Here is a 25,511-nt window from a genome sequence, read left to right on the forward strand (position 1 = left end):
GACAGTTCAATTTGATTATAACTCAAAAGACTGGTGACTGTGTTAAGTGACCTGCAACAGAGTTTCTCTTTATCGCACAACATCATAACTTAGTGTTGTTTCTCATTTGATGTAAAGCATACCTGACATTTCAAAGCTGATCAGAAGTATTTTCTCCCTGCGGATAAAAACTTTTGCTCATGTATGATTGCTGAAACCCCGAGGGATTCCCTGAAGCAAAAAGCTGGAAGCTGGAGTGACAGGTTTGCACGTAAGTCTTAAAAGGAATAAAATACAATTTCATTTTTTTTAATCGCTTACAAACATTGTTCACGTGCTTTACGCGTTTGTGCATTTAATCAGTGTAGTGTATAATTATTTATACATGTATGGGTAGATTTTCGACGAAAATCATATTTATCACTAATCGAATTCTCTTTCAATATTACTTGTTCTAGTATGTAAACACGGGGACAAACGTTTTGGGAGACGTACCAGATGGTAATTACGCACGCGACAGTTTGCAAAAGGCGTGCTTTAAGTGCTTTGCCTCTATACAAGCCATTGTTTTCAAAGTATTTAATAAATGTGTTTCTGTTGTTGTGGAATGGTACGCATGACTCACCAGTTGGGTGACAACACCAGACCATCAGGTTACAAGACTACTGCTGAATGTGATAGGCCTACTCCATGCCCAATGATTATTTACGCAATGGCATCTGATGCCTCTTGCAGTTTAAACTGGGCCTGTATTCAGGGTCAGAGATCTTTTGTTGTTTAATTAACATTTAACATGGCTTAAATAACATTTTCAACCATAATGAGTCATAGAGCCTCTACAATCTGCCTCTACATAAGGCCTACTATTAGTCAAGATTGGACACACCTACTCATTCTTTATTATTTCCACATTTTAGAAGTGATTAGCAAGTAAGTAAAACTATAATATCTCAAATGGAAGTATGAGAATTTTACAGTAAGCTGTATTTCAGTGGCTACTGTTAGTCTACATTACAGCTCTATGCATTTTCTTAACCATCTTCACAAAGTACCACCCCTGGATGATTTTTGTGCACTATTGAATAAGGCGTTTTCATGTATGTTCTCTTTTTGACTGTTGTTCCTATCTGGACAATATGTTTTGTAAAGAAATGCATATGCAAACTTGTATATAATATTTTATATATATACAGTATATAATATTTTATATTAAAAAAAAATTCACATGAGAAACATATTGTGAAATGTGTCCAGACCTGTGACTATGATGTCCTTTTTAACTTTTGTTTTTTCTAATTTATTTTATATTTAGAATAGAATAAATGTATAGATAGAATAAGTATTTTAAAACATTTAATTTTTATTAAAAACGAATAAATAAATGATTCCAGCCTCCAGACGTCATCTCCTTCCCCATATGTTTCTATCATTAATATCTCAGATCTCTCCGTATTGGTTGCCAACTTGCCATCATTAGCATAAGAATGTAATTTACAGTGTCCTCTGTGGTGGGAAAAACTGCACACTGTCTACTACTACATCATGATGAGAATGATATGAAAAATGTTAAATAATTAATGTTCAGACAGCTGATTGTGAAACTAACAACTACATATTAGCTTTTTTTCTGCCATTTCATCCATCTGAGTGGATTTCAAGACTGCATGGCTTGGTGTTTTATTTTTCTAGACATCTTACTCTTATCTTAATCTGCCCGGGGCCTTCCAGTGAGCGCTTTAAAAACAATTATCTGATTTGCAGTCAATATACCCTCTAATTTGATGTTTACTATTTCAAACGTAGACCTAAACCCAATGATTTGATTGAGGCCCAACAAACCAGGGTTTAAGCAGTGTCAGGAAAAAGTGCTGTGAGCACAGAGAATGAAGTTCTCCTGCTTGTACTTGTCCTGTTCTTTGGTTATACTGTTCTGGCTTCCTGCTCTAGAAGTGGATTTATTTGAAGATTGTTGGTTGAAAGAAATGTATGTTGGTTTAAAAGGGCAAAAGAGAGCTTCCTGCTTTGTCTTTTCTTTCTAAATATCCCCTCCCAGACCCATTATGGTTCAGGACAGGGTATAGATGCATTCAACAAAACACACTTCTTTGCCAGAATGGCACCATGCTGAGTTTAATGATGAATGGTGTCATGCATCGGTAGTAATTGGCCATTCAGTCTAATGCTACTACTGGCTTTCATTGTTAGACTTTTTTTTTTTTTTTTTTTTTAAGAGCTTTCTCCTCCCTGTTGCTACTGGCCAGTTTCGTTGCTGAAACTGCAGATGCCCCCTGAGCAGAGCTTTGTTTGAAAACCAGGAATCAGATTTCACCAACACTTGTGAAGGGTGAATGACAGTTTTGTATTCTGGCATGCACATGAAAGCAAAGAGGGACGAAGGTGATCTGTGATTTAGTTCAGCTTTGACTTATACTTTATACATAGCTTTGGATTTACATTTTTATATTTATTTATTTATTTATTTATTTATTTATTTTAAATGTTATATATAAATAATATTTCCCTCCTCTAGAGAGGTATGTTATTTCTTTCTTTCTCCTGAGAGAATGACCTTGCTTCAGGCATGGCAGACTGACATTCTGCTTTGCAAAACTCTGTCTGTCCTTGAATGAATCCTCAGTTGTCAGGTGAATGAGTCTGTGTTATTCTCCCTGAGCACAACACCTGTCAGACGTCTGCTAGCTGGGGAATCACAGCTGAGAGGGCAATCATTTCCATCTCTAGCAATGACGCATTCATGTGGAGCGATCAAATTCGTCTTCTTAACAAGAGTGCCTTTTGGAGTAACTTGCCTTTGGCTATGTGCTGCAGTTAATGGATGATGTCCTCATTATACCTTTGATATTGTCACAAAGCAGCAGATCTTCTTTGTCATCTGTTGTTTTTGGAATTATGTTGTCTTAAGCATGGGAAATGGAGGCAATTCCAAGAGGATGCTGTCTGAGAACTCTCACCAGATTGCGAGTGCTGTAAATGGGATTAGAAGAAGCCTGGATTGGATTTGAAGGCTGATCTAGCTACTTTAATCACAAACTAACAATTTCTCAGAGAGCATTCGCCTCTTATTAAGAGAATTAAGGGCACGGTCGGACTTGAATTGAGACACAATAATGAACTGTAGTTCACAGGCGAGTTTGCTGTACTGATGCTCTTTTGCCCTCTACACAGCTTGGCCTCTGAGGGGCCCAAGGAGAGGAGGGGGGCCTGGTTCGTCTCTTGCTTTGTGTGTGTGTAGTGGATCAGATCAGGTGTCTTGGCACTGGCCTCTTCTCCCTATCCGGGTGCTGAGAAAGGCCTGTTTGTTTGCGATTTGGGCCTGTGGCACCAAAGAGACAATGAGTGCAGTCTCTGCAGTCTCTGTGAGAACGGGGAGGTTCGAGTGCAGAGCACCAGGGTCCTTATCTCCTCCGTCTTCATGAGCACCCATTACCGGAAACACAGATGCCCCTCAGACCACCTCCATGGGACGGTACAGACGGGAGTGGGTGGAACGCTGTCACCTCACTGGAAGTGTGTGCACACGTTTTCGATTAAAAATACATTTTCTGAACAGGTTGGCTCAATCAGGCAGAACTATTTTAGAATGTCATAATATTGTGACTCCCACTGAGCAAATGGTGTTAAAATTGTGCGGGGTTGTGGTGTTCGTCATGTTAAACCACTGGTTTTGCTTGAAGATTTTACATTGCACATCAAGTGGTGGCCCAATACGGTTCCAAATGTCTGTAAAGCCTAAAATAAAAGACTTTAGCATGCAAGTACACCGTAAGGGCTAGCGCAAAATGCAATATATTTCTCAATATTTTAAATTTTTCCAAATTTTGCAAGTACAAAAAAGGCAGTTTTTTTTATTAGGTATAATTTATTTAAATTATTTTATAAATGTGTGCATGCTTTTTGTTGTTTTTGTTGCTTTATATACTGTTGGTATTTATTTGAAATCCCCTTCCAGTCAATAATTGTAGTCTTTGATAGTCAAAATGACATCTAAACTTTTTTTTTTCCCAGTGAAAATAATTTCTTAATGCCTTGAAATAGCTTGAATGTAACTACACCTATGCTTCATTTTGTATACGCTGACTCATGAATATGCTAATTCCCCCCTCCCCCATAATTCACAATTCACCCACTTTATGTACCTGTTTTTCCTGTCCTTTCTTAAAGGTGGTCTTTTGCTCATTGTGTTAAAATGCCCACAGAGCATGATAGGAATTATAGGAAATTTCCACCCGCACATTGACAGGATTGTTTACATGGTTTCAAAACACATTTTTGTGACTATGGTTGCGTCCGAAACCTTAGGCAGCTGATTTGTTGCATCGCTGCTCAGGCGATGACTTTGCTGGCATGTTTGCACACAATGGTACCACACAAAACTGATTTTGGACAGACTTTTCTGAGGCAGTGTAACGGTTTAATATTCTACAGTAAAATAGAGAGAGCTTGGATGATAACTAGAGCATATTTAATTACTACAATAGTAATTTCCCACTAGAAATGACATCAAAAGTGATTAGCGTTGGTCAAAAAGTACTTTTACACACAAACTGACCACCAACCGCAACTTTCAGATGCCATGTTTACCATTTAACTCACCGATTGGAAAGCATAGGATTGTGGGATATCAAAGGCAGTGAAGGATACATCTATGCTGCCTTCAAAAATCAATCAGATGAAGGTTTTACAGGAGACAGGAAGTGAAGCTAACAATTGATACGGATGCGCCCTAATGCCTTCCTACATTGGAATGCTTACTCCGAAGGCAGTATTTTTAAGATTTCAGACGCAGCCTATCTTCGGTACACTGCAATTTTAAGGAGAAAATTCTCAGTTATAGTGTTGACTGAATTTGCAGATGATTTGTCTTAAAGCATTTTAAAAACGAACTTGAAGCATTCAAAACACTTGAAGTGTTTATTTATTAGGTGTACATTTGTTTATTTCTCTATTTTAGTAGTTTTATATAGATGTTTCTTTAAATAAATGGATATTTAGTGATTATTCATTGTTTTATTATTTGCTTTTAGCTTTGTCCCCCCCCCCCCCTCCTCCTCCTCCTCCTCCTCCTCCTCCTCCTCCTCCTCCTCCTTTTTTTTGGCCACCAGTTTAGATCTACTGATATGAATTAGATTAAGCAGCGCTATCTTTTATATCCTTAGATTCCTTACTGCATGTTGTAGTCTTAGTCCATACTTAGTTATTGTAGGAAAGTTAGTTTACATCTAGAATGTTGGTCCATGAGTCTAATTAGCATTTAGCTTTTCAGTGATGTTTTCAGTGATGTGATTGATTAGAGTCATTAGACACACACTGTTTTGTCCTCCACCTCGAATTAATCAATAGAATGTGGGCAGAAATTGTCGGTTATACTTTTTGCTTGGCAGCGTGTGGGATGAGATGCAGTCCGAGCCCCGAGCTTGGCAAGAGATTGGGTGTTTACTGCTTCGGATGAAAACAGCAACAGTCTGAGATTTTAAAATGTTATGACCTTTCCCATGCTTATCATAAGCCAAGGGAAGTAATTGTCATTGGCCACAGAAAGGGTAACTTTACCTCAGTTTGCCATGAGGTTTATTCGGCGGCAAGGAGACAAGCTCCGCTTTATCCGCCGTTAAGAAAGAAAAACGATGTTCTCTCCAGATAGACATTCATGTTCTGTGAGGGTGTTTTGTGTCTGTACAGAGGTGTAATATGATCTGGAAAAGATGTACTGAATGCTAAATACTGAAACGCTATTGATGTATTGAATGCATCATTACTTTTCATTTGCTTCCACATGCAGACTCATCCTGCATCACCTTTTGCCTAATTGTAAGGGCTTTTTGTCCTCTGTCACACTCGCAGACAGCAGTTTGCGTGTTTATTCAACTCCAGCTCATTCAAATGCGGGCTGTGTTATGGAAAGATCCCCAGATGCACCTGCCTCGTCTGTTTCTAGCCAAACCACCGACACTAGCTGAATGGGATGACTAAGCATCTGTAATCCGGCCTGTCATTTACATCCTTTGGTGTCTCATGCTGATTTTTGACCCTGCTATATATATTAATTTACCATGATCCTTGTCCATGACTTTCTTGCAGGATTACATGTATATGATTACTATGGTCAAGCTGTCTGAGACTGGATCCAAAATGGTAACGTTTGTTTTACATTTACACCTGTGAGAACTTGCTATACCCCTATTCCACGTCTTAGGCTTGTATGACAATCTCCCTGGTTTGGTTTACGTGTTGGAGCATTATGATATGCAACTTAAGCTGGGCTGGGATGTACTGTAGGCCTACGGGGTGAAAATCAGCATGAAATCAGAGTCTTGACGTCCCATTAACAGTCATTGTGTCATTGCACGCCTGTTGGGTGTCACACGTACACACCTGTTCCTCAAGACACAAGCTCACCGATGAGATGGGATATGGCCTGCAGCCTGCAATAAGTTTGCTTACTTCTGAAAAGGTTAGGAATAGAGTATGGATTGCAGTCGTGTTTGCACTCCATTACTCCTCAGGCGAGAGCAACATTCTCTGCAGGTTGAGAAAAGCAATAATGGTGACTTCGATTTTCAACCTGACTGCCTTAAGACTCAGTCCAGTGGCTTAATGCCCTCCACTGGGGCAAACTCACGGCAAACCCTGAGAAGGGACCATTATTTTGGCTGAGCAGGAAGTCAGCGTGTACTTGCAGTCGAGGCGGACGGCAAGGTTGCAGGTAAATTATGCCCATCTAACTTTGAGTTATTAGCTGGTTGGGCTTGAAGTTTTGAAAGAACTGTTCTCCCCAAGTGATCTCGCTAGGCACGTCCTTCATAAATACTGATGCAGGCCACTTATGAGACTGACGTAGGCTCTTAAGCTATTCTTGAACATTTTTTAAAAAGTGTTTTTCATGAGGTCAGCCCAAGGCAGTTTTTGGGACCATCACTCTTGATTGACAGCAGAAATGGCCTGGCATAGCTGACCTTGTTCTGCCAGCCACATTATGCAGGTATTAGAGTGAGGAAAATCTATTTGGCTTTTTTTTTTTTTTTTTCTGCCAGAGCTGTGGCGGCAGCGCCGTAACTCCTTTGGGTAATGGGCATAAAACTGATTTATGATTTTTGATGGCTGAAAATATACCCTAGAGCACAGGAGACTTTCCTCTGTGTCTGAAAGTTTTAATTAGTTTATTATGCAAATAAACCACAGCTTTTCTAACCAGATGCATGTGATCAGTGAACGTGAAATTCTTCTTAGATGAGAGATTTAAAAAGAAAACTATGCAATGGTTTACATTTAGCATAGGACTTTTCGTTTTTGTTTGTCAACTTTTGAGCAATACTTCTAAAGCATTTATTAATATTAGTTAACATTAATTTCAGCATTTACTAATACATTATTAAAATCAGTTGTTTGTTAACATTAGTTAATGCACTGTGAACAAACAATGAATGACCGTATTTTTATTAACTAACATTAACAAAGATTAATAAGTACCGTGACAAAATGTATTTCTCATTGTTACTTCATGTTAATACATTAACTAATATTAACAAATGAGACCCTATTGTAAAGTGTTACCTGTATCTTATTTATGAATGTATGCCTATTTTTGAAATTTTCATGTTAATTGATTGACTCATTTATTATTTGGTGTATTCATTTTATATTTTATTTTATTTATTCAAGTTATTTATTCATTCAATATTTTATTCATTTAAAAAAAATGATATCTTAAATCCTGGTCACCACTGATTTAAGTTTTGCACCATTTTAATAATCTTTTGGCATTACTAGTTAACTTTTAAAACTGACAAATGGATTTATTTTTAGTCTCTCAATTAAAAGCTGCATGCGTAGTCATTAAAATGGTTTTAAATTCTTCCTAAAATACTTCCCAAAATTATTTAAAATTAGGGTAGGTGATTTTCGGAGAGGCTAGCAATAGCGAGTTAGCTTTGAAAACATTAGATCGCACCGAATGCAGTGATGATATATTTATTTAAACAATGAATATACATATACATACATTTAGATGACTTAGTGATTGCTATCAGTATGTGAACAGACTTTCAACTAGCATAACAAAAAAATTTTTCAGGAACAAATCACCTACCCTACCTTTAATGTCAACTACCCATACATAAAATTTCCACTCCATTGTGTTGCATAGAAATGAATTTATCCCACGATACATTAAAGGCACACTATGCAGTTTCCGTTTTTCTCAAACAGCGACCCCTAGAGTCGCTGTGGAGTACTTGTATTTAACGTTACTGTCGTAAATGCCACTCACGCAGAGCCGTCTCTGCACTCTTCCGACCGCGCTTTCTTAGTTTTCTTCGCCGACTCTGCCATGATTCACGTCTGAAATGTGTGCTAGAGTCTTCCATATAGGATGCTTCATATGTTGTTGATGTATGTGACGTCGTGCCGTAAAGCAAGTCGTGATTCTCGCAAGATTTGTCGGGGCGCCACCTCTCAAACTTGCAATGCTGGTTTTGCCAGCGGCGGCGTCCCCCTTTTGCTATCGGGATGATTCGCCCTACTACGAGTTCGTTTACCATCTAGATGATGTCGAAGCTGTTATATTAAGGTACAAATCTTGCATAGTGTGCCTTTAACATCCTCATAAGAAAGACTAGATACTGTACTCATTTTTGACAACAGGGTCACACTATGTCTGTGTATCATGCTGTGTTTGATCCTAATGAACCCTTTGTGTTGTTGTAAACAGGTGGCGCTTGGTGATGCCAGGATGTTAGAAGAGATGTCACTCAAAGCCAGTCACCATGGAAACACTAGAGTAGGCCCCAGAGGAAGTGATGAAGACCGAGGAGAGATACAAACATGTGTTCATACGAACCACCAAAGTGGTCTCTACTTGCAGTCCTCTGAGACCTGCTGTCCCACGAGAAGCTTTCAACTACATGATGATTTGAATGAGTTCTCTAATGAGTGGTCATCCATTGAAGACGTGAGCCAAGATGTTTCCTTCTCTCTTGAGGGCTGCGTCAAGTGAGTAGGCATCCATGTGTATTGGAAACCTGTCTGTATAACTGATCTGTACAGACTGTCCTACCTAATTGTTTCTTATTGGTCCGTCAGGCTGGAGAGGAGGTGGATGCTGTGGTATGAATTCAAGAAAGAACTCTCCTGCTTGGACGACTGGCTTCGATCAGCCGAGAAAATAGCAGCGTCCCCGAACTCCAGCCATGTGCTGTATGTTACAGCAAAAGAGGAGTTACAAAAGTATGAGGTATGAGACATTGGTTCTAATTTCAGTGATGTTTGATGCTTAATTTTAGGGTCAATGACAGGTAAGAGTGTGCAAAGAAAAGGAAAAATGTATTTAAAAACACGTGCCAAGTTCTTTAAAAAAAAATAAAAAATTGTATTGGATGGTTTTAAGAAGTGTTAAAAAAAAAAAAGTCATGTGATGTGACCAAGTAAAAATAACATGCATTCAGGGTGAATGGAAAATGTTTGTATACACATCTTAATGTCAATTTATAGAAAATAATCTTTTTTTTTTATTAAATTTTTATTCATTACAAATTCAAAACCATATACATACACCACAGACACAAACAAAAAACGTCATCGCCCACACTTACACTTTCGCTCACATTACCTACTACACATATCCTAAAATAACATACATATACTTATACATTCCAAACACTCGTACCCACCCCTAACCCGATAGGACCCTGTACACAAAGGAGAAGAAAAGAAAGAAAATGTTGAGGCCTAGAAACACAGTAGAGCTAAAGCCACAAGTCTGACCATTTACTACCAGTAGTTTAAATCTGAGGGTGAAAACTCTTAAATGGAGTTGCCAAAACAAAATAAAATAATTTACCCCTAAACTCCTAGCTGCGGTGTTATTGTATAAGATGAGTGCAAGGCCATCTCAGATTAGTCATTACAGGTGTCTGTTGCTGAGTGGATACCGGCTAGTGTTTTGACGCTTTCTACAATGAAAGTGTAATCAACGACACAGACACACTTACACGCGCGCCGACAGCGCATTTACTCAGACTGTCTAGAAGCCCGGGACTTGTGCCAGTGAAGATAAATGACACCAAATGGCCATCAAACTCCTTGGCTCTCCTCCTAAGCACCATTGCGCCTCCCTCCGTCTTAACCCCTCGCACAAATTTCTTAAAATAACCTGCTTTAGTTTTTCAGAGAACTGGTGGGATTTATTTTTTACCTTCCAGTGGTTAATTTTACACTTTAGAGGGGGTTAATCCGATTAATCGCATGATGTCGCATGATGTCATCATTAACCAAAGACCGACTGTTTTTGTATCTCTTTCCAGAACCTGCGTGCTGAGGCCAGGATGCGTTTAACCCAGCTGGACGGCCTGGCTCAGAAGAGTCGAACTCTGGCCGGCCTGTTTAGAGGTACTATGGGCGCACGGCTCGTAGAAATGACGAAGGACTGCGGACGGCGCTGGGATCAGCTCAGTAACACAGTGGAGACTGTGTGCCGCAGGTTAAAGGTATATAAAGACCCTCAAACTGCTCAAAGGTGACATCTTTTAAAGCAAGCACACTGTAAAAAATCTATGAAATTCATGGTAAATAAAACAGAACTTTACTGAAAAAAAATGTAGCAACATTTTAGTTGCTACCTGCATATTTCACTAACTGACATAATGTAAATATAACAACTTACTGAAGTACTAAAATCTGTTTTGTACTTTTATAATACAGTGACAACCATCAAAAACACAGGTGATCATGAAAAAGCCACATGGAGATTCAAAGCTCATAAAATGTAGCTTTTCCACAAGCTGATGTAAATATTAATATATAAGGTGTGCAGTATCATGCACATGCATTCAAAACACCATCATGGTAATACAAAGAGAAAAAGAAAGATATTTCAATGAAAAAATCTTCAAATGTGAAATTTCACACAGGGAATTCTGTAAATTATAGATGATTTGGTCTTAAATTTCCAAAAACTGTAAATTTAACAGCATTTTACTGTAAAAATACATGAAATGTTAGATTTTACAGTTTTTCACTGTAAAAATGCAATGGTAAAAAACCTGAATGGTAAGTTTCATCATTACTACATAGTTTTTTTTTTTTATTACCATTATAATTATAATATTTTACAGTTTACAAATTTTTAGGTTCTCAATACATTTTTTATTGGGGCTGAAAAACGTAAAAAGCACATGATTTTGAAAGGCGTTTTAGTTGCTACTTTCTACTCGCGTAAGTCTCTCTTGCCCCATTCCTTCCCTCATTTTAATCCCATTAACTCTTTATCCATACAGCCCTCTGCTCTGCCTGCGTTCAGCTTACATAATTCTGTCCTTTCAGCCGCAGTGACCCCTGCGCACTGTAGGTCTATGCTTGTCTGCATTGCATATGCCCCCCTTTACTGTGGGCTTTACAGTGTCTGTTTTGTTTATGCCATTTCCGCTCCCTGTCTGCTGCTTTGACGTCCTTGTTAGAATTTTGGTGTGTCTCTCTGTCAGTCTCTGTCTCTGCTAAAAACAGCATCAGGGTGTAGACGGTCAGACAGAATGATGCTCGCTCTGTCTGTGTGTGTGCGCAACAGCATTTGGTCTGCCAGCGGGAGGATTTTGAGAGGCAGAGTGAAGAGATGGCAGTGTGGCTGGCTGATATGGACCTCAGGCTGACTGAAGTGGAGCACTTCTCAGGCAAAGACACCTGCTCGAAGATGCACCAGCTTCAGGTACTCTCAGGAAACATGGATCCATGGATTGGTCCATGCAGAGAGAAATCTGATCTCTGTTTGTTTGCCATCTGGGTAGTGTGGTTTGTGTCACAACAAGTGGAGATCTTTAACATCTAATTTACAGGTTCAAATCCCTGAAAGGCATTTCTGAGCTTTATTAACCAAATAGTAGGTCACTGAAAGTATGAGAAACAAGAGACCTTTTGCAAAAAAACATAGAGTTTATTTAAATAAAATAAATGAATATAATTAAAATAAAATAAAAATGAGGAGGAGAAATCAATGTCACCCCAAAATCAAAATTAATACATTTTAAATGAAGAACTTGAAAGTTATTTTTAGGACAATTAATATTTCTCTGCACAGTGCTTTTCTTTTCCAGACATTTTATGCTTTTAAAGAAATCAATAATAAATAAACAATCATAATAGTGATGATGATGGTAATATAGTAATAGTGATAAGAATAATAATTACGGCAATATTAATGACAGAAATAATCATCATAATGATTATAATCAATGATCATAAGTGAGTATTATTATGATTGTTATATTAATATATACATTTTTTTTTTTTTTTTTTTTTAAATACAAATAAACACTTATAAATTAACTATGATAATTTTATTTTAATTTTTATACATATTCCTCATTACTAAGAAAATAGCATTGCTGTTATAAAAATTGAGCGTAAATGTCCTTAATTGTTATTGAGATTTTTGCTTTTGGGCATTTTAATGATTCTAAAAATAGGCTTAATTTTCCTTCCATTCAAAATAAGTTCTATTTTGGGGTCTATCAAGGAAAGATGTTGTATGTGTATGATTATTAAACATGTTTGTGTATATCTATCTCTCAGGGGTTTCAAGAGGCGGTTGGAGAGAGTGCAGGTAAACTGAACGATTTACTCCAGCACGGAGAAGAGCTGATCCAAAGGAGCGAGCCGGCGGACGCCCAGGCCATCGAGAGCCAGCTGCAGGAACTCCTGCTCCACTGTACTCGTGTCTTTCAGGGCCTGGGCCGCCTGCACACACGTCTGCTCAGCATGAGACTGGTATATATCCATGCTGCATGTGCACAAATGAGATTAAACTTTCTTCACACCTGGAATGAACTAAGATAAAGTCTGAAAGTCTTCTCACAGTCTCTTTTGAACTTGTAATTCAATTGCTCCATTTTTGTTCTGAAATCAAGGTGCGTATAATCATTTCAACTCATTTGCCACCCCGAATGTTAGCCAACCAAGCAGCTGACTGATCTGCATTAGCATGGTAGCTTTTAGCTAATGTTTTTGGTCAATCCTCCATAGATCAGTATTATCACGCACCGTATGCACAATGAAAACTTAAAAAGTCCTTTCTCTCCCCTGATATTCCCCTGATAGCTTTTTTTTTATTTGATAATTTAATTTGTGCCATCTCAAGTTCACTGTTGCTCAAGGCAGGGCTGTTGCACATTTCAGAAAATTATCCCGAGGGAAAGCTACTCAAGCATCCAACTTCATACGTTCTGGCAGGGGAGTCATGAATACACCCCCTGAATAGCCTGAATTGTTGTCTTGTAGCCAAGCAGCCACTGTACAATACATGTACTGTCCATTTGAACAAGTTCCTTGTGTGAGCCTTTGTCTCTTTAGGTCCAAGTGGATCACGTTAAGACATGCTAAAAATCTAGCGTTCTTATGTTCTTTATGCTGTTGTCTGATATAGGATGTTTATAGAATCCCACTCCAGACATCTCATGATGAATTGCCACAGTAAATTTTCCATAGCTCTGAAAAAGCACACAATGTCTATTATGTGTAGGCATCCCCCCCACCCCACCCCTCACCCCTCACCCCAGTTCAGTATGTTCTCAGAATTTTCAGAATGTTGTTTTCACACATAAAAATGAATTGATTGTATTGCATAAATAACTGTGTGATAGATGTAATATAGTTAACTGCAAAGTTATTTAATGTATACATTTTCACTTTTACTCAGCAAGGATGCATTAAATTGATTGAAAAGTGACAGTAAAGATTTACATTGTTACAAAACATTTATTTCAAACAAATAATGTTCTTTTAAACTTTTTATTCATCAAAGAACCCTGGAAAAAAAAGTCATGGTTTCCACAAAAATTAAGCATCACAACTGTTTTCAACATTAATAATAATCAGAAATATTTATTGAGCACCAAATCATCATACTAGAATGATTTCTGAGGGATCATGTGACAGTGAAGATGAGTAATGATGCTGAAAATTCAGCTTCGCATCACAGGAAAAAATTACATTTTAAAACTTTTAAAATAGATAACTTCTTATTATTTGAAATTTTATTTTGGAACTAAAATTAACAAATAATGTTTTGCTGTATTTTTGATCAAATAAATGCAGCCTTGGTGAGCATAAGAGGCTTCAAGGACATTAAAAAACCCCATATCTTCTTCCTTCTAAATAAATATCTTTAAACTGAAATTTAATTCTGAAAATGCAAGTGTTTTAAGATGTTTAATTGTGTTATCCCAGGTTTTTGAAGAGGACTGGGCTCTGTGTGCCCCTGACTCTGGCTGTCCCTCTGAGAGTATGCTGGAGGATGAGTGTTTTTTAGAGCGCACCATGGCGCTTCAGTCTCAGGCCTGCCTTCCTCAATCCAGTCAAGATCACCAGGTTCTGGAGTGGGACCCATCGGTGGACATTGGTCGGTCAATCTCCCGGGATGACACAGACTCGTCCTCCTTCAGTGCTGGTGCAGGTAGGGATTGCCCCTGTAATACAATCCAGTCTTCATATCCATTACCTGCAAATAAGGCCATCGCGATCTAGTGGTCCGCTACCCGACCCGAGCCAAACGTTCTCGGGGACGGGGCGGGTCCAGGCTTCAATTTAAAGCCTGTGCAGATGTCTATGGCAATCATAAAACTTTAGGTGGTGATTAATTGACATGCAAATAATTGTGATTAGTTTTCTGTTTTTGTTCAATTCATTTACTGTGTAAGCTTGATACACATACCTTTAAGTTGTTGTTTATTCACATTACACTTGACACCATACATTGAAATGTACAGTAGTGTTATTGTAGTTTTGTTTATATACTGTATTTTTTATTCATATTTTGAATTGGCTTTTGTAATATTTTCAGTTTTCATTTTAATTTTAGTTTAATTTTGCTATGTGGTTTTGTCCTTTATTATTATTATTATTATTATTATTATTATTATTATTTTTATATACACACATTTTATATAGCTTTAATTATTTAAGTTTTAGTTGTAGTAGTTAAAATAAAAACAGAAACAAAATTTTGAAATGGTGCGTTGGCAATTAACTGAAATTTTTTCATTTTAATATTTTATTTGTTACTGAAAACAATTTTTAATAGTTTAAGTTATAACACTGATGTACAGTATTGTTTCTCTAAAGCTCTAAAAATAGTGCACAGGGCAGTAATTGTTTAATATATAAATACAATTTTAGATATTTCTATTGGTCCACGTGTTGTTTTTTATTTGTTTTTTTTCATCTCAGCCAAACTAAATATTATTTTGTTGTAATATTGACTATTTTTGTTGCTCTCTGTTGTGTATTATCGATGTCTGACTGTTGGTGTTATAAATATTAGCATATTATGCAATGGTACTATATATCTATCTTAAATGAATCACGTTCAACATTTCTAAGTGCATGTTAAAATAAAGTGAAACTGGAGCACTTTGCATTCACAATATAAATTGACTCTTATGTTTATACGTCCGCGTGCATGTGGTGTAAACCACCGCAGGTGCTCTAGAGATATTTATGCTTCACATGTGAATTATAATCAGGTGATTATGTAATAATCATGACACCAAATGAGGACTGGAGGGTTTAATACTTTCCGTAGCCCTTGATACTTTGTGATTGCTACACATTTCTATTAGCTTATCACTTTAAAACAGAATTTAACTTTGACCTATCGGGAACATTTTCTTCCATCCTCTCAGGTGTGTCTTGCACAGATGAACCAGCCAAATATCCTCTGAGGAGGAGAGTCTACAAGAGTCCTGTGGACTCGCATTCAGACAGGGCATCTGTCAGCTTCAAGCAGCCAGTAAGTCCATCTGACAGCTCCAACTTCGTTCTATAATTATTTCCATTATACTATACATTGAAACATGGATTGCTGGTCCTTTGTGTATTTGCATACATTTTCCATCTAACAACTAAATGTAATTGAAATGCAAATTAGGGGATTTGTTTTTTTGCATAGCCATTTTTGGCCTCCAACTAAAATGATCACATGGTGGTTGGTGTCTTTGTATGCATGCATAGATGTAAGCACACGTGTGCTTGCACGTTGTAGCATGCAGGGGTATGTAACATGCAAATAGATTGTTACAGGTCTGAGTTAGATGGTATGTTTTTACTTATTTACCCTACTATTCAAGTGCATTGAAGTACATTACTTTCAATAGAAATGCATCTTAATGTATAGAAGCCAACATTGATGGTAAAAATGGCTGTGAATAACATGCATCTGTGTATATCTTTAATGTAGGTGAATGCTGAACGTATTTGTTGTGTTTTTCAGGGCGTTGAGAAGAGCTTAGAGTGTGTGGCCCCACCCCAGATGCCAGTGCCAGGTAAAGCCGTGGCTCCTGATTGGTCAGTGTCTCTGGTGCCATCCACTGAAGGCAGTGTCCCTCTCACCGCTTAATCATTCTATAATCATGGAAGAGCTGCTCTCAATTTGGCTTGTTTTCTAATATCCTTGAAAAAAAGCCAATAGCCACCTAAAACCTCATTTATAAGGTTCATGATGGGCAAAGGTCTCAACTTTTGAGCCTCTGTATTGTGATTTGGCCCATTGTATCATATTCTATGCAGCAACTAGTTTTCAAATGTTATATGTGGTGCTTATATCCAGGGATTAGACATTTTTATGGTAAATGTCTAGTCTAATCTGCAGTCAACCAATTTTTACATCATAGTCCTGATTTGTTTATGCTTTGCTAACGTCTGTTTTGCATGTGTTTGTTTTTGATAGTCATCAGAGCCGGCAAGCCTCAGTACGCCAGACAATTTAAGACTTCCACACCTGAAACTAGGTCTCCTGAGCCTGTGACCTTTGACCCTGACCGCATCAGCGCTTGGCTGGGCCAGACGCATCAACTTTGTTCTAAAGCCGTCCAGACGGAGCATGTTTCACAGGTACACTTTGCTTGGAATCTATTGATCAAAGAAACCTGAAAAAACTGTATCACGATTTCCACAAAAACATTCAAATATCTTATGACTAGAAGTGTATGTATATGTTTAATCTTCTCTGTGAGTAATGCTACTCATTACACTGTCTGTCAAAAATGGTTTAATGGCTCTCGTAGATTGCTTTTGGCATTAGCTTGATGTCAATATTATTGAATTTTTTTATGCAAAGTAACTGTGTTGTTAATACCAGTGGTATATTAGTGTCACTTATTTAGAGGCAATAAATGGCCAGCTGCTGCTGCTCATGTGCTCATAAAATCAGTCTTTGGCCTTTAAATATATTTATTTGTCATTTATACAGCCATTAACTTTAAATAATTATATAAAATCACTGAACTTTTCATCAATGGTAGGACAGACTCTCTAAGTGATGATTGTTGAATATGAATTTTACACATCACCCAAGTTGTAGCTATTGATGTTTAATAAGTAAATAATCCTAATTATTATCCAGTGGGGTCCAAAAGTCTGAGACTGCAATTTAAAAAAAAAATTAAGCTGAAACTGCTAATATATGTATTTTTAATGGGTAAAAATTATAAATGGTATTAAATCACAAAATTGCACTAGTTGACTTCTGAGACCCCACTGTATGTTCATCCTACACTGCATGGTTCAGTATTCATAACTTGCTGATTTTGTTCTGGATTTGATTTCTGCTTCATTAGTTTACATATTTAGTGCTGCAGCAGAATGGATGATCGGTGCAATTGTGAATGGAGAAATGTTTGCCAAATCTCATTAAGACAAGGCGCAGCAGTTGACTCTGTAATGGTCATCATGCTGCTTTTCCACCTCACACTGACTTGCTGAAGATCTGTTTATATATGTGTGTGTGTGTATATATATATATATATATATATATATATATATATATATATATATATATATATATATATATATACACACTCGCCTAAAGGATTATTAGGAACACCATACTAATACTGTGTTTGACCCCCTTTCGCCTTCAGAACTGCCTTAATTCTACGTGGCATTGATTCAACAAGGTGCTGAAAGCATTCTTTAGAAATGTTGGCCCATATTGATAGGATAGCATCTTGCAGTTGATGGAGATTTGTGGGATGCACATCCAGGGCACGAAGCTCCCGTTCCACCACATCCCAAAGATGCTCTATTGGGTTGAGATCTGGTGACTGTGGGGGCCATTTTAGTACAGTGAACTCATTGTCATGTTCAAGAAACCAATTTGAAATGATTCGAGCTTTGTGACATGGTGCATTATCCTGCTGGAAGTAGCCATCAGAGGATGGGTACATGGTGGTCATAAAGGGATGGACATGGTCAGAAACAATGTTCAGGTAAGCCGTGGCATTTAAACGATGCCCAATTGGCACTAAGGGGCCTAAAGTGTGCCAAGAAAACATCCCCCACACCATTACACCACCACCAGCCTGCACAGTGGTAACAAGGCATGATGGATCCATGTTCTCATTCTGTTTACGCCAAATTCTGACTCTACCATCTGAATGTCTCAACAGAAATAGAGACTCATCAGACCAGGCAACATTTTTCCAGTCTTCAACTGTCCAATTTTGGTGAGCTCGTGCAAATTGTAGCCTCTTTTTCCCATTTGTAGTGGAGATGAGTGGTACTCGGTGGGGTCTTCTGCTGTTGTAGCCCATCCGCCTCAAGGTTATGCGTGTTGTGGCTTCACAAATGCTTTGCTGCATACCTCGGTTGTAACGAGTGGCTATTTCAGTCAAAGTTGCTCTTCTATCAGCTTGAATCAGTCGGCCCATTCTCCTCTGACCTCTAGCATCAACAAGGCATTTTCGCCCACAGGACTGCCGCATACTGGATGTTTTTCCCTTTTCACACCATTCTTTGTAAACCCTAGAAATGGTTGTGCGTGAAAATCCCAGTAACTGAGCAGATTGTGAGATACTCAGACCGGCCCGTCTGGCACCAACAACCATGCCACGCTCAAAATTGCTTAAATCACCTTTCTTTCCCATTCTGACATTCAGTTTGGAGTTCAGGAGATTGTCTTGACCAGGACCACACCCCTAAATGCATTGAAGCAACTGCCATGTGATTGGTTGATTAGATAATTGCATTAATGAGAAATTGAACAGGTGTTCCTAATAATCCTTTAGGTGAGTGTGTGTGTATATATATGTGTGAGTGTGTGTATATATATGTGTGAGTGTGTGTATATATATGTGTGTGTGTGTGTGTGTGTGTGTGTATGTATGTATATACACTGCTCAAAAAAATAAAGGGAACACTTTTTAATCAGAGAATAGCATCAAGCCAGTTAAACTCCTGGGATATTGATCTGGTCAGTTAAGTAACAGAGGGGGTTTGTAATCAGTTTCAGCTGCTTTAGTGTTAATGAAATTAACAGCAGGTGCACTAGATGGGCAACAGTGAGACAACCCCCAAAACAGGAATGGTTTTACAGGTGGAGGCCACTGACATTTTTTTCCCTACTCATCTTTTCAGACTGTTTTTCACCAGTTTTGCATTTGGCTAGGGTCAGTGTCACTACTGGTAGCATGAGGCGATACCTGGACCCTACAGAGGTTGCGCAGGCAGTCCAGCTCCTTCAGGATGGCTCATCAATACGTGCCATTGCCAGAAGGTTTGCTGTGTCTCCCAGCACAGTCTCAAGAGCATGGAGGAGATTCCAGGAAGACAGACAGCTACTCTAGGAGAGCTGGACAGGGCCGTAGAAGGTCCTTAACCCATCAGCAGGACCGGTATCTGCTCCTTTGTGCGAGGAGGAACATGATGAGCACTGCCAGAACCCTACAAAATGACCTCCAGCAGGCCACTGGTGTGAATGTCTCTGACCAAACAATCAGAAACAGACTTCATGAGGGTGGCCTGAGGGCCCGACGTCTTCTAGTGGGCCCTGTGCTCACTGCCCAGCACCAGGGAGCTCGATTGGCATTTCCCATTGAACACCAGAATTGGCAGGTCCACCACTGGTGCCCTGTGGTTTTCACAAATGAGAGCAGGTTCACCCTGAGCACGTGACAGACAGGAAAGGGTCTGGAGAAGCCGTGGAGAATGTTATGCTGCCTGTAACATCGTTCAGCATGACTGGTTTGGTGGTGGGTCAGTGAGGGTCTGGGGAGGCATATCCATGGAGGGACGCACAGACCTCTGCAGGCTAGACAATGGCACCCTGACTGCCAATAGGTATTGGGATGAAATCCTTGGATCCATTGTCAGACCCTATGCTGGTGCAGTGGGTCCTGGGTTCCTCCTGGTGCACAACAATGCCCGGCCTCATGTGGCGAGAGCATGCAGGCAGTTCCTGGAGGATGAAGGAATGATACCATTGAAGGGCCACCACACTCACCTGACCTACATCCAATAGAACACCTCTGGGACATTGTGTTTCGGTCCATCTGACATCACCTGGTTGCACCTCAGACTGTCCAGGAGCTCAGTGATGCGCTGGTCCAGATCTGGGAGGAAATACCCCAGGACACCATCCGTCATCTCAGTAGGAGCATGTCCCGACGTTGTCAGGCATGCATACAAGCACGTGGGGGCCATACAAACTACTGAGAACCATTTTGAGTTGCTGCAATGAAATTTCAGCAAAATTGACAAGCCTGCTGAATCAGGTTTTCACTTAGATTTCCGGGGTGTCTTTGAATTCAATCCTCTGTAGGTTGATTATTTTAATTTCCATCAAACGATGTGGCATCCTTTCGTTCATAACACATTACCCAGTCCATATTAGTATAGATATCCAGCATGATATTTTTCCCCATTGAGATCTGATGTGTTTTCAAAGTGTTCCTTTAATTTTTTTGAGCAGTATATATATACTCTATATATAGAATCGATATCGCAAAGTGTGCATCCGCAATAGTCATATCGAAATGCACGTAATTCACGGATTAATTGCAAAGTTTAACCATCATACAGCGAAAGTTCATTATTTGCATGTTTAAGGTCCTGTCAGTTTAAACATCCAAGCGATTTTAAACCATTCTAGCGCAAGATGTGAAAGAACTCAATTCGGAACTCTTGCGCTGTTTTATGTGCGCACACACAGCAGCACAGATGACATGCGAACACAGAATTATGTTCTCTTCCGCGTTTATTTGTGCTTGTCAATGCTTGAGTATCCTCAAATGCATTCACTTTGGCTAACATGAACGTAAACCATGGAGAAATAAAACAAATGCATATTATATTGGATCCGTGCATTTGTCTTAAAGTGACAGCAGCCTTATATTCCTGTCATTAATGTTAATCAATCAACAAAATTCAAATAGAAAATCACTTTTGCTGCTTTAACAAAGTAGAATTATATTTAATTTATACAGTGAAGACTATGCAGTGTTAATATACATTTGATGATTCAATTTCTGAACCTGAAAAACAAAGCACTGTTTATTTAATTTGTATCTTTGTTGTATTTTTATCTATTCTTCTAATTTGTTTATTTTCTATGGAGATTCACTCCCCTACAAAATCATTCTAGAACGATTAATTCTTTCCAAATAGAGCTATTCAAGTCATCTAGTGAAATTGTTTATTATAAATCCATAATATTTATGAATCTTTCTGTGGGAGAAAAAAGCCTATTTTAGGAGCATCATAAAAATAAATGTACACGAGGAATACATGAGGCACACATTATTCAGATGCTGATAATTAATCCATCTCGGATGAATCTGTACCATCTCGACTTAAAAAGCTCAACGCTTCCTTTAGAGAGGGAAGGGGGGGGGGGTTGGTTTCTGGGAAAGAGAATCCTCTGCACTGATGCAAAGGCCGATTTGCCTGCCGAAGCCTTGGAAAAACCTTGACGAGAGAGAGGGACCATTTCCATTTCAAAGAGCCTCTTGTAATTTCTCAGTGCTCATGGCTAATTGGCAGCTTTACAGGGAAGGGAAAAAAACCAGCCGCTCTAACTGGCTCTTTAATGGCAGCCATAATTGTGGGCACAAACATAGTGGGGAACTGGCACTGCCAAAGGGCCAAAAGCGCCTGTGTAACATGTCACACGAAAAAGTAGAAGCAGCGTATCTGTTGGTCCTATTAAAGGACTCAAAGAATGAGAGCAAATGAGAAAAACAAGAGAGCACAAAAAGACAGAGCACAAAAAGACTTGAACCTTATTAGTTAATGGAGCCCGTCTCTTTCGATTTACAAGCACCTTTTGTAGCATAGCGAAGCTGTCACATGTAGTGAGAACTGTGCTGTCCGCTCTTTGGCAATCAAAAGTGTTTGTTGCTTCTGTGAATCTTTATAGCCTCGCTCCAGTTTTTCATCTCTGCCTTCCGGAAAGGAGGAGGAGGGAGTTGAGTATCAGGAGAACGTGCTCCCCCAGAGACACCCCCACCCACAGCAAACTCAGCACACGTGCTACAACCCCTGCCCGTCCCAGTCATGTGACCTCCAGCATCACCATTACCAAAGTCACGAAGACCCACAGGTATATCTCCCTCGCGCAGACACTTACGCCCCAAACACCCTCACACAGTAGCTTCAAATGTGTTACAAACTACATAACTACTTTTGTGGTCACCTAAGGTTTGTGAATTAAAGCCAGGCCTGTTAATGTGTAGCGAATGTGGCGCCTTGTGTGATTTTTATGATGTGATTTACACCTCGACACACCCCACACATAATTGCACTTGTAATGTGTGCCAGTGCCAAAGAGCTGGTAAACAATAGCGTCCCTGCAGGGCTTTGTTAATCTCAAGCTATTATCGTCTTGTCCCTCTCTGTCACTAGAGGCAGCAGGAGAGACTTTCCTTCCCCGACTCATTGGAGGACAACACCTGTACAAAGTCGAGTCGGTGAGAGACTGTTTGATTTGATATGGTTAGCACTAATTATGTATTTTGTTCTGATAAACTGCTTTTCTCTCTCTCTCTCTCTCTCTCTCTCTCTCTCTCTCTCTCTCTCTCTCTCTCTCTCTCTCTCTCTCTCTCTCTCTCTCTCTCTCTCTCTCTCTCTCTCTGAACAGCTGGAAAAATAGGCATCAGAAATGCACTAGCATTCAAAAGTTTAAAATACTTTTATTAAACAAGTATGCATTATATTAATCAAAAGTGACAGAAAAGACATTTTATAATGTTACAAAATGGCTCACGTTTCCACAAAAACAAATAATATTAAGCAGCACAACTGTTTACAACATTGATATTAAAAACTAAATGTCTCTTGAGCACCAAATCAGTATATTAGAATGATTTCTGAAAATTCAGCTTTTTTTAAATGTATAAAGAATAGTTTTTCAAAAATATCAATATTTCACATTATTACTGTATTTTTGTTTAAATAAATGCAGCCTTGGTGAGCAAAGAAAAACATTGAAAACCCCCAAACTTTTGAATGATAGTGAATTTGCCTGTCTGCATATTCAGTATGTAAATCTAAAGGGATAGTTCACTCAAAAATAAAAACTGTCATAATTTACTCTTTCTAAATTCTAAAATTGTCTTTCTAAACCTGGACTAAGATATTTTTGGGAAAAAGACTTATAATCAAAGTCGGTGTGGTCCAACATATTTAGTTGTACCCAATATTCTTAGTTAACTTTGAGCCAGTGATTTGGGCAGTGTCCAAAAAAGGCATGTTTAAGGTCTATTGGACTGCAAAAATGCAATGAGAATCATTTGACAAAGTGAAGTCATATGCTTCCCTGACCAGCGAGGCCAATTTTGTCAGAGAAATCAATTTAAATGCACTTAAACATGAAGCAAGGACACATATGTTTAAATGTTGGTTAAAGTCATTTTTACATGAATCGTTGAAACATTTTGGAATTGTTAAATGAAGGCTGTCCTTAAAGAAATTCTACGGTGAGCAGTATTTGCACATATTAAAGCAATTTTACCTCACCAATGCATACCAAGCTTAGATTAAAATTGATTTATGCTCCTGGTGGGTCATTATCTTGCTCCAGTCCTAATTAAACACACCTGAACCAGCTAATCAGAGTCTTTTGAATTGCTAGAAACTTCCAGGCACAAGTGTTGGGGCAGGTTGGAGCTAAACTCTTGGGAAATTGGCCCTCCATGAAGCAAGATTGGGCACAGCTGATTTATGCCAACTATCAGCATAGCGGAGACCTGTCTCTTTCTTCTGTTAATGCTGAAAAATAGCTTTTTATCATATATTTTTCTGTTTCCAGTGGCCCGATTAAACCGAAGACCTCTACTAGCAGCCAATGGCAAAGAGGCCCCTGGCAGTTGTGGCCCCTGAGGTTTTTTGTCATCCTATTTGCCCTCCTGCTTGCTGTGATGATCTGGTACCTCATTTCAGTCCATGATACCTCATGTCATCAGTCCAATACCCTGACCCGCTCATTTCACCTGGCCCTACATTATAAAGGACCCCCTCCCACCTGAGGATGCAAGCTGCGATTATTACAGTAACGACAAAGAGTTTAATAAGCACATATGGGATTGTTTTTAGGGTTTCCCTTAAATGTTGTTTTTTTCTTCTTCCCAGATTGAAAGCATGTGTTACATGAAAAAGGAATGGGTCTGAAAGTTTTGCTATATGTTTGGCTGCATGGCCGGCGTCACATTGGTCATAGATTATACAAGACCATCTTTAGTCTGTGAGTGCAAACCCATGTAACAAGTGCACTTAATTCTGCTCTGACACTAATTTTCTCACAATGTCAAGTGAATAGTATAAAATTGAAATGATTTGACAGCTCTGGAAGCATCACTATTTAAAACTGATTTTTTTTTTTTTACTGACAGATTAAGCATGTATTGGCCAACCATTATGTATAAGGGTGTGAGTGTGTTTTTCAAAAATTTTTGTTAAAAAAATATTGCTGTATGTTGTAGTTGAAGACAATTTTGTACAGAGAGAGAATTAAACTGAACACGATACACAATATTTGACCAAGAATCACTATATTGTATGCTGTAATCACTGTAGCATTTTTAAAATGGGCATTCTGCACTGTATTTAATATATTGCATCAGTCCATTGAAGAAGACTCAACCAGGCTTTAAAGCAAATCCTTGTGCACATCAAGGATCACTTTTGCACTGTTATCAATTTTTTATGACTTCTAAAAATAAAAGAGCGAAAACAAGTGGTTGGCTGTGGATGGTGACACTGGAATGAGTGTGGAGTGATACGCCGTGTGATTCTCATTGGGGGGAAGCAGTCAGTGCCTTTCTCTGTGTATATGGCTTGGTGGACTTGCTGAAAGAAGGTTTTGTGCTGCTGCCAGGGAAGAACACTCAAAAAGATTATGAAAGAATGTTTCAAATTCAATTAGCACACAAATGATCTTAGTTGGAAATGTCTGCAGATGGCCTTTCAACCTCATCTCTCTCCGTTCAGAGCTCTTGGGAGTTCTGTAGTCAACACTGCAGAAAACCAAGTGTGCTGTGCATGCAAGCAAGCCTGTCTTTTGTTTGATGATGAGTTTATTTACTTGGCAGGAGCAAAAGCGGAGTCTCAGATTGAACCATATACCTCTGCAAGCCTAGAGCCCATAAACCCCAAGCAAATAAATTCTAGTATCCACCTGAGGACGACATGAACAAACGGAGGAGTTCTCTAGCAATAAAAGCTTTAGAGGAAATGGCCTTTTCTGAACTCTGCCGAAG

General features: G+C 38.8%; 1 protein-coding gene across 1 annotated transcript; it reads left to right on the plus strand.

Annotated features, from left to right (window-relative positions):
- The first annotated feature begins 17 nt into the window (after positions 1–17).
- Positions 18–24,966, plus strand: LOC311091220 (nesprin-2). Its single transcript, XM_084127040.1, has 13 exons — positions 18–250; positions 8,708–8,988; positions 9,079–9,229; positions 10,299–10,481; positions 11,558–11,695; positions 12,559–12,753; positions 14,212–14,437; positions 15,666–15,772; positions 16,253–16,304; positions 16,709–16,872; positions 22,175–22,357; positions 22,660–22,724; positions 24,065–24,966. The coding sequence occupies exons 2-13, from the start codon at positions 8,729–8,731 to the stop codon at positions 24,279–24,281; spliced, it is 1,941 nt and encodes a 646-aa protein (XP_083983166.1). The 5' UTR covers positions 18–250; positions 8,708–8,728; the 3' UTR covers positions 24,282–24,966.
- Positions 24,967–25,511: the final 545 nt, after the last annotated feature.

Source organism: Abramis brama (assembly GCF_963993115.1).
Source record: "Abramis brama genome assembly, chromosome: 10".
Taxonomy (NCBI): Eukaryota; Metazoa; Chordata; class Actinopteri; order Cypriniformes; family Leuciscidae; genus Abramis; species Abramis brama.

Excerpts from the sequence above, each read along its gene's own strand:
- LOC311091220 (XM_084127040.1), top strand. The coding sequence starts at position 8,729 with ATGTTAGAAGAGATGTCACTCAAAGCCAGTCACCATGGAAACACTAGA. Across the intron at positions 9,230-10,298 it reads AGGAGTTACAAAAGTATGAG|AACCTGCGTGCTGAGGCCAG; the intron begins GTATGAGACATT and ends ATCTCTTTCCAG. Across the intron at positions 12,754-14,211 it reads GTCTGCTCAGCATGAGACTG|GTTTTTGAAGAGGACTGGGC; the intron begins GTATATATCCAT and ends GTGTTATCCCAG.